At 37.2% G+C, this 10,278-nt stretch overlaps 1 protein-coding gene across 1 annotated transcript in view; it reads left to right on the top strand.

Annotated features, from left to right (window-relative positions):
* The window catches only part of adcy7 (adenylate cyclase 7), a 44,015-nt gene that overhangs the window by 916 nt on the left and 32,821 nt on the right, over window positions 1-10,278 (top strand). Inside the window, exons 2-4 of the mRNA XM_037693971.1 lie at window positions 5,649-5,846; window positions 6,018-6,188; window positions 8,322-8,471. Of these exons, the coding sequence (XP_037549899.1) occupies window positions 5,649-5,846; window positions 6,018-6,188; window positions 8,322-8,471 (519 nt within the window). The remainder of the gene's footprint in view (window positions 1-5,648; window positions 5,847-6,017; window positions 6,189-8,321; window positions 8,472-10,278) is intronic.

The raw sequence follows: 10,278 nt of genomic DNA, 5'->3' as shown, positions 1-10,278 counted from the left end.
TTGTGAGTTTTATATTTAATTGTGAAAACGGTTCATAAAGTATCCTTATGAAGTAATAAAGTTAAAAATGAGGCCAGTTTGTCGGATGTGTAATTGAATTTTAAAATTAAAATAAATATTTGAATTTTAAAATGAATATAAATACTTCCATTTACTTTGGCTTTGTTTTTTTTTATTATCAAGCTGACTCACCCTATTTCTTCTCAGCAACTTGCCTGAAAACATTTGGTGGATTTGAGAAAATGTTCACACCGTAAGACTGGAAGTGAGCTAAAAGAGGTGGCTAACAAACTGCTAGCATGACGTAGTCAACTAGTTTTACTCCTTGTGTTAGTACTATCATTCACATATTGGCAAAAGAAATGATCGGAAAACTGCTAAAACTAGCCATTTCTTGTTGGTGCAACAACCAATAAACTTCAGTTTTATGTTAGTTGTGGTCAAAACTTGGAGCCGCTGCAGAGGGGCCATGTGGCTCCAGAGCCGCAGGTTGCAGACCCCAGTCCTAGGGCATGCTTGTTTTCTCCCGTTCCCAACCATAGATTAAAGCGTTCATGTTAGTTTAATTAGTAACTCCGAGATGTCCTAGGTGTGAATGAGTGTGAGAGTGGTTGTCTCATTTGTTTCTGTGGCCCTGTGATGGACTTGTGACCTGTCCAGGTTGTCCCCCTCCTCTCATATTATGGCTGCTGGAGATGTGCGCCAGCTCCCCTGCACACCATAAGGAAATAACAGTTAAAGAAAATGAATAGATCAATGTTTATGTCATGTAAATGACTCAGATTTAGTCATCTAAGCTTGTTTTCATTTGTCGTGCACAAAGGCAGATGAACTCGGTTATCAAAACATTGTCACAACCACTTCTCTAAATAAGGGGATGGTTTATTTCTTCCATTGTTCAGATTTTATAGACCTCAAAGATGACCTGAGAGATGTAATGTTCTCTAGTTCTGCATGTGTAGTGTTTTGGGTATGCACTGCTCTACAATACAGCCCCAGAAGCATCTTATGTTTCAATTATACTTTATTAACATTTTATAACACTAGTCTGAATTTATAATAGGTTATTTTTAAAGCATGTCCATTCAGTCTTTCTGCTGATTTCCAAGTGTGTTGTAAGAAATTACAACCTTAATCCTAGAAGGTTCAAATGAAGGCAGCTGGACTTCTGTTTGATTCTTGAAAATGTTTCTTAATTCAGACTTTAGTTTGATGAGCTCCAAACTAATGACTTAAAAAATCTGAGGCGTCATCAACATAAGTGTTGAGATTGTGCTGTCCATTAATGGTTTTCTGGAAGAAATATTTTTTCAATATATTTACTGATTGTCCTTGTAATCAAGTTAGACTGCAACTAGTTTGAATGTTCATGCTTTACTTTCTAATGGATTTGATTGTGTTTGATAAGAAAATCTAACACACAATACTTCAACACTAAAGTAACTTAAATAGGAAAACACAATTCAAATTTAGCTGCTCTTCCTCAGTTGAGATAAAGTTATGAAGTCAGCTGTTTTGGTTTCAGATAGTCTTAAGTTAATTTATGTATTATTCACTGGCGAACTATAAAGTGTAAAAAAAAAAAAGACTTAAATTCTGTAATAGAAGACGTTTCGCTTTCCCCGTGAAGAAATGGGGAGTGTGGCGTTCCACGTTTTAAACTGGACGAGAGGCTCACCATCTTCTATTACAGAACAGAAGTTTGTTTTCTTAAACCTTTATCAAATATACAAACCGGATTCCAAAAAAGTTGGGACACTAAGCAAATTGTAAATAAAATCTGAATGCGATGATGTGGAGGTTCCAACATCTAATATTTTATTCAGAATAGAACACAAATCACAGATCAAAAGTTTAAACTGAGAGAATGTATCCAAAAAAGTTCAATCTGGTCCTCTGGACATTCAAAAAAAAAAAAAAAAACAAAGCAAAAAAAATATAGAAACGTTTCTTCTCTCATCCAAGAGACTTCTTCAGTCTGAGGTGCTGTTTTCAGCTCAGTCTCTTAAGTAGCACCTTCTCAGGAGATAGTCCAAGCAGTCCTTTGTGATATTGATACTGCACTCACCAATATGATGACAGTATATTTTTAATATTTGGTGCAGGCGTGACACATAACTATCAACTTCTTCTTATACCAATGTCTCTCTTCCACAAGTCTTTTTGCACATTACCTGATTTTAGGGATGCACGATATTGCATGTTTGGCCGATATTCGATATGCCGATATGTTAAAACTTGTTTGGCCAATAACCGATACAGATGCCAATATTTTTATGTATACTTTCCTTTGTCAGAACATAGCCCTCTTATTTAGGCTTATTTGCTACAAAAATTGTGCAACATCTGTAAGAGCTGGTGACATATATTCACTAACAGCCATAAGATATGCATAGCACTTTGACTTATATTAAATGAAAAGTGTTAAATATTATTTATTAGCATTAGTCACCTGTGATGCTGTCTCACTTGTGGAGGCTTGATCTGGGTTCCTAGCTGCAGTGTGGGATCCTCTGCACTCTTGTGCATGAAGGACAGCCTTTTTAAGTTCAAAGTTTTGTCTATCCATTGTGCCGTAAGACTAATCATGTTAACGAGGCTAACACAACGTCCAAATGTCTGTGGTAAAACTCACCCAAGTGATATCAGCTATTAGCTTCTCAATGACGTTGGAAATGACTGCTTGTAACTCGGGTAAAGCTACGTCGGAAAAATATCTCAAACTTGGGACGATGTAACGCGACTCAACGTAGTCCATAAATCTTGGGAATCCAACATCCTAAACGGAAAACAAATTCCACACCGCCGATATTTTGAATTTTCCTCTCCGCCGTGAGATCATGTAGGCGCGTGACGTCATCATGTTGTGCTGGCGCTGCAGGCATCTTTGTCACTGGTTGTCATACAAAAACGTCTTTTATATCTGTGAGTTATTTTGATGGAATGGCCGATGTCCGATATTGAACTTTAATGCTAATATCTGCCGATACCATGCCGATAATATCATGCATCCCTACCTGATTTATTGCATTGACATTTTTATAGCACAGAATGTAGTTTTACAGACTTGCACCATTTTCCATAACTTCATGGTGCTGAAACTGACTTTGTTGGTGTTAGTTCCTTCTATTGTGTTACTGCTGTTAAACATGGGAAGCATTATACTGTTTGGATGGTTACTGTGGATCTCTTGGTTGACTTTAAAAATGTTTTAGCTCCACAACCACTTAAATAAGCTCTCAAATCCCCTTCACTAGCACTGAAACTGCTGAGTATAGTGCGTGAGTGATTCATTGCATAACTGTCCAAAAGAAGTGAAATGCATTATTAAAATGTGCATGAAATAAGGCTAAACTTGTTTAATTTTCTTTTGTTTAGATTGTATAAGATGACAACTGAAATGTGTGCATGCAAAGCATATGATAGTCAAAGATAATGGTATTACAGGTGATACAGTAGTTAGGGAAGCAGGTGGAACCAAAATAATAGGAGTTACGTAAATGGAACCATGAAAAGTGTAGCTCTGAGGGTAGAGAAAGTAATCGTGCTTCTGACTTATTCTGATGGGAGCACGCTGTTGATGTTGGCACAATAACAAGCAGCGGTTCAGTTCAGTGACATCTTTTGTCAGCATAGATTATTACTTTCCTCTTTTAGAAAAAAATAACCTTCCTTCTATTGTGTTGCTGCTGCTACCTTTGTAGCACACTCCCTTTTCTCTTGTTTCAGTCCTAGACAAAAGATTCATTCCCTATGTAAACACTTCTCTGTACTGCGTGTACGCATGCTGTAATTTTCTGCCTCGTGCATGTGCACTCTCATTTTTCTGTCCAACTTCTTTATTGTCTGTTTGACCCTGTAAGACCTGGGGTGACAATGGTTTATATCAACATACAAGATATCATCTTTTTAGATGAATCTCCTGCATCCAGAGGAGCACGTCGGTGTAGTGTGTTTCCAGGGGTGCAGACGTGTTGAGAGGGAAAATGCTGAAATAGAGCTCATCTAATAATGTTGTTAAATGCAAAAGACGGGCACAATGGTGTCCAAGTGTTGAGAAGTCCGGGTCCACAAAATGTACACTGTTGAGAGGAAAACTAGGCAAACAGACCCTTAAAGTACATGTTATATCACCAGTTGTAGATCCAGACTAGAGTCTTTAGTTTCACAAAAATATCACTTTTACCATCTACACACATTTAACTGTAGTCTGTCAAAAAATAAGATTGAAATTGTGAAATTGTTAGTCATTACAACTGTTGTTAAATATTTATGTTATTCCTCAAATGCTTTGTGTTAAAACTATTAGCTGTGTGTGTTTATGGGGTTTTATTTTCTTCTTAAATAGGATAATTTCCTTTTCTCTGCTGTTTCAATAAGACACATGAAGGTGAAAAGGGTTTAGTAGAGAGCTGGCCTTTTCCAGTGCTGCCATGGTAACCAGAAAGCTCAACATAAAATGCAGCATGGCCTTCTCCACATGAAGATCTATTAACACCGACTTTGTGCATGTGCCTCACTCTTAAGCAGTCTTTTAACCCCTTATTTTCCACTCATGTTCACCCTCCCAACTCCTACTCCTGCTTCCACTTAATGCCTGGATGTTTTCACATTATGTGAAACACTTAATGTGTCTTATAAAGTGCCTTGAGAATGCACAAACAGATATTCATTCTAACATGATGACTGACAGCAGCACTTTTTATACACATTTATAGAAAAAGTCCAGCCTTTTTTCTTTCTTGTACATTCTTGATTCTGAATCCACAATAGCTATACAGTAGTCCATCGTTTATTGTGGGGGATCCGTACCCTGAAGCGCTGCGATAAGTGAAAAACCACAAAGTAGGAATATAATGCAAGTAGGAAGTAGTATATATATATATATATATATATATATATATATATATATATATACATATATATATATATATATATTATATATATATATATAAAGGTGTTTTAAACCCATCCCGCACTCTTGCAATATTCTAAACAATGGTTTTAAACTCTAAAAGTTCTAAAAGAGCACAGCATGTCATGATTTCAGCTCTCTGCCTCCGGCTGCACTCTTGGCCACACCCACTTCTCCAATCTGCACGATCAGCTGATCTCCGTGCAGAGCAGAAATCAGCAGATCAGCTGCAGGAGGAATATTCTCCTAAAGCTGTGGGTTGCACACAGGTGCTAAATTATTTAAAATAATTTCTTTAAAAAAATAAAAAAAATATATGCCAGTCATGTGGCTCATTCAGCCATTGTGTATCATGTCCAATCTTACTTTGAAAAACTGCAATAGAGCGAGTCTGCGAAAAAACGAACCGCAAAGTAGCGAGGGACTACTGTATTAGAAATATGGTAAATTGGGAAATTAATAAAATATATTATTTTTTATATAGTGAATAGGCAGGACAAAATGGTTAAAACCCTTTAAAGGCTATGAACTAAATTCAACAGGTTCTTTGAGACTGACTTGTGGATGTTTGTTTATTGACGATATAACTTTTTTTTTTTTTCAGCTTAAAAAACTTGCCAGTTAACACTGGCTTGTACAACTTTTCTTAACACAAGTCATAAGTCAAACACAGAAAACTGCTTGAAGATGGTAAAAAAAAAGTGCTTGTTTCTTCCTTTTGCTGCCGTTACAGAGGGCTGAGGATCATTATACCTTCGTAAGCGTGGTGAGCGGCAGCCTGTGTGTGTTCCTGGCTGTGTTTGTGCTGGTGTGTACGGAGATACTCGCACAACGATGGAGGCTTTTGCTTGGCCTGATCATCTGGGTCACGCATCTCACCTTGGGCTACACCTTCATATTCAGCAGTCATATCATCGTGGCCTGGGACCAGGTGGCTCACATTTCACCATTTGACTCTTTGATCATCAGTAACAGCTACATTTTATACAGATACAATTAAGATGTGGTCATTTATTCATATTTAGTATTTTTAAATATCTTATCTGTGAATATGAATAATAGTTGTTTATAAAGTAACAAGACGTTTCCTTTATGATTGCAGGTGCCTTTCTTCCTTTTTATCATCTTCACAGTCTACACCATGCTGCCATTCCAGCTGTGGCACGCTGTGGGGCTGAGTGTCATCTCCTCCCTGTCCCACATTCTGGCCCTCACACTGCGACTAACAGTTTACAGGAATAAGTCAGACCCTGACCGTGACTTAGCCTATCAGGTAAAAGCATTTAAACAAGAGCTGTGCCACAGCTTTCTTAATACTTCTGCACTGCTGACATGGCTTTTTTTTTTTTTTGAGAAATGTTTGAGCAAAACAAAATTATGTCCTTATTATTAATAAGGACAGTTATGTCCCTCCTCCTACAGAGGTGGTTGATGAAGTCAGAAACACTAAACACTTCAGATGGCAGAGTTAAAAAAAACAAACTTCAATGTACAATTTAGATAAATCAATATTGCCAGACGTATAAACAAAAAATAACATAAAAATGCAGCTACTGACAAAGTTCTTATTTTTTATCAGAGCCACGGACATTTGTAATATCAGGTTCAGATGGTCAGAACCCAGGAAATACAAACTTAACCACAAACAACTGGCGTTGAATAAAACTTAAAAACTTCATAAATCAAAAAATAAAAGGCTTGTATTGCAGTAATCTACTTACAGTCAAACTACTGAGGAGAACTAGACATTGTGTAAGAAGACACAATGGCAAACTGGTAAAAGACAATAGAGGGCATAAATGAACTGAGGCTAACGATGAGATGAGAGACAGATGAGCATAATGAGACAGGGAACAGGTGTGAGTGGGCGTGGCAGTGTTGAGAAAAGTGTGTATTTCATGCATTCATCATGTGTAATCTGTTTCTACTTAATCAAAGGAGATATAGACATTATACTTTGTTCTATTCACTGACTGGTTGTAAATGATAAACGGTCCCATGTACTGTAATTGTTTTTACTGTGACCAGTTAGTGAGGAACAGAAAGAACTGGTTGTTTTGATATCCTCAAGGGATGATTGATATGATATTGATATGATATTGTGACATGTTTTCAACAGAGTCCTTGACTCAGATTCCACTCCTTTGTGCCTGCAGCAGACCCTTGGATGACAGCTCAGACATGGAGGGGGCGGGGCTGAGGGCACGGACAGGAAGATTATTCTATAAAACTAACTTGTCCGGTCCAGAGAGTTAGAGCAGGTCAGGGTTTCACATGAATGAGAGCACTGGTAACAGTGTAATCTTGTAATTGCATGTTCTGTGAATGTTGGACTGCTCTCCAAAGCTTTGTAAATAAATTGGATGAACTACACCTTGGTCTGTTCTGGGAATCTCCTTTTTTCCATGACAGCAGGACTGAGTAGCAGGAGCTCCTGTGGAAAAAAAGCGGGAAAAAAGGGACTGATGACAGAGAAACTCAGAGGGACACAACACAGGAAATAAACGAAAAACGAAAAAACACAAAGACAACCAAAAAAAAAAAAGATATTGACACATTTATGTTGCGTGTCTCATTGGAAACTTTGTATACTGTAGTTTTTTTTAGGCACCAAATAACTCCCAACAGTTAGACATGTCGCAATAAACAATAAATCAATTAATTGCATGATAAATGAAAATCATCAACCTCATTTTCATTTATCTGCTTTATCGTTTCTTCGCGTCCCTCTTTCTACTGAAGCACAGGATGACTAAAAGGCTCAACTCTGGTGCTCCTCACTGATTCTTTCCTTTCTCTTTAAAATCTGTTTTAACCGTCCAAAATCATGTTTTTGGATCGTGAAAAGCAGCTAAGCTGAGAAGCTGTGCTACGAGCTAAGCTAACAGGCCGACCTCGGGGAAAAAAACCTCCGTCTTGTCAAAGCTCCAAAATTCACGGTTGAAACTCGTGCCTTCTAAAAAGTTGTTTTTCTCTGCAAAAAGCAGCTGAGAAGTTGTTTACAGATTTTTTTTATTTATTAAAAGCTTTGTGTGGCAAATGCTTTGCTAAAGAGCTCAAACCACACTGAGCGTCTGCCATTTTGACAACCAAAAAACAGGAAGGATAGACAGCCCATGTCACGTCAAGGGGCCTCCCTCCCATTTTCTTAAAGAGACACGCTGCTCACTCCCTCACTATCCATCTTTCGGTTCAGTCTTATGCTGTCATCTAGTGGTCAAAAAAAGGTGCTACACACAAAACAAATTACCATAATCCCTTCTTAAATTTCAAACAATATTATCGTTTATCGCAATAATTTTTGAGACAATTAATCGCCTAGCAAAATTTATGGTGACAGCCCTACCAAGAGTGTAGACCAGGTGCTTCAGGTTTCAGCTGTAACATCTCTTGTGTTTCTTCCTAGCTGCTGTCCAACGCAGTGCTGTTTCTATGTGGCTGCGCCGTGGGAGCCTTTCATAAGGTCCTCATGGAGAAAACACTGAAGCAGACCTTCCAAGATACTCTGAGGTGTTTGAGCATGAGGATGAAGCTTGAGATAGAAAAGAGACAGCAGGTTAGTTCAAATCCTTTAAAGAGAAGTTCGTTAGAAGCCACGTGTGGTTTGAATAGCTACAATTTCTTATAAAGGAATGACTGTAATAATTCTGAATTTCTGTGTAATGTTTTCAAAGTCCTTGAAAGTCTGGTATATGTAAGCTGCAGTTTTTCCAGCACCTAGTGTATGTATTTTTTGTAAAGAGGTGCATTGTGTTATATGATCAAAGCACTGTGTGAAGACTGTTTTACCACCTATATTTTTGCATATTATGAAAATCTGTCTGAATGGAAACGCACACTGCTGTCAAAATATGAAAATAGCCTGTCAGTGTTATCAGCATGCTCTTTCATTTCAAAGCGTCGCCTTTGGCTTTACTGATGTCGACTTTCTGTTGGTTGTTTTTATTCCGACCAACTGGTCTCTCCTAATTTACATTTTCTTGTGGCGCCTTAAAACGGATGCATCTGTGCTGCATTACATTGACTTCAGAGGTGTTTTTAAAACAATTTTCTCATTTTGTCATTTGATGCGACTTTGCTCAGTGCACTAATTACAATGCACTGACAAGGAAACTGCTGTTTCCTAGCAGGACTGAAAAAAAATGTTCATTTGGTCAAATTTTATTATTTTAAATTTAATGTCATGCTGAAGATAAATAGGTGTGGTACAATAAGATAAAGAAAGAAAATACGTTCATGCCATTATGTATTCATTTCTATATCCAAACAGGCATTTTAACAAATCATCTTGTGTGCGAGTAAAGTAAATTTCCAGGAACATTATGTTCCTCTCATATTGTTAATCATGTTTCTAAATATTCTGTTAGTTTTTCCCAGTTGTAAAATCTTCCACAGAAAATGTGTTGCCTTGGGTGAATTCCTAACCTTGACCTCCTCCACAGTTTGATTTATAATTTCAGCAGTACATGGATTTCGTTGTTCGCTGGCTTACATACACGCTAACTCAAATAGTCAATTTTCTTTCTTTTCCAAGTGAAATTAGAAGTGTTTTTTTTTTTTTTTTTAGCAAACTGCATTTGGGTATGATTTTTAATTTAGATAAGGAAAATAATATGTATTTAATGATCAGAAACATAAAGTTAAAGCCAAATAAATGCAGAAATAACACACAAATATTAGGTGGCCAACAAAAGAGCCATTTTTCTCCTTAAAATCTAAATTTGTGTTAATGAGAGAAACAAAACTGTTCACGCATGCATTCACCATCCCACCTGATCTTTGTTGTGAAGCGTAACCATGAAAATAAGGTGGTTTTTACAACCGGGAGCAGCTGATTAACATCTCAAAGCTCAAATAGTACCTCAAATACAGCCCCAAATTCCAAATGAGTTGTAAAGGAGGCACCGTGGATGCATCTCCGTCTATGTAGCAGAGGTGCTCGAGTGACTGACTGCTGATATTCTTGGAGCTGGCAGGAAACGTGGCTCATAACAAGAAGAAGACCAGAATCCGGGTGGACAGATCAGCATCTGTATCCAGATTCTTTAGATCCACTGTGGTACAGACTGCTGCAGATCCTTCCTGCCCACAGCCATCAGCATACTGAATATAACAACTCTTAATGAAACCAGGATGATGAGCTACAACAACATTTAATTTCCCTTTGAGATTAATAAAGTTTTTGTTATTTTTTTTAATTGAATTGATCTACTTTAGGAAAATATGGATGAAGGAAGTGACAAGTAACTAAACTTTGTTATTAAACAGACATTCATAAACTGAAGGCTTTGTTGCTAAGAAAATTTTACCAAGTTGTAAATAAGCATTTTTCAAGCATTTTTGTTATTATTTACATATATATA

This window comes from Nematolebias whitei, chromosome 2 (genome assembly GCF_014905685.2).
Source record: "Nematolebias whitei isolate Nwh7 chromosome 2, NemWhi1, whole genome shotgun sequence".
NCBI lineage: Eukaryota > Metazoa > Chordata > Actinopteri > Cyprinodontiformes > Rivulidae > Nematolebias > Nematolebias whitei.
The sequence above is the reverse complement of the archived record's forward strand: the minus strand, read 5'-3'. Positions and strand labels throughout refer to the sequence as shown.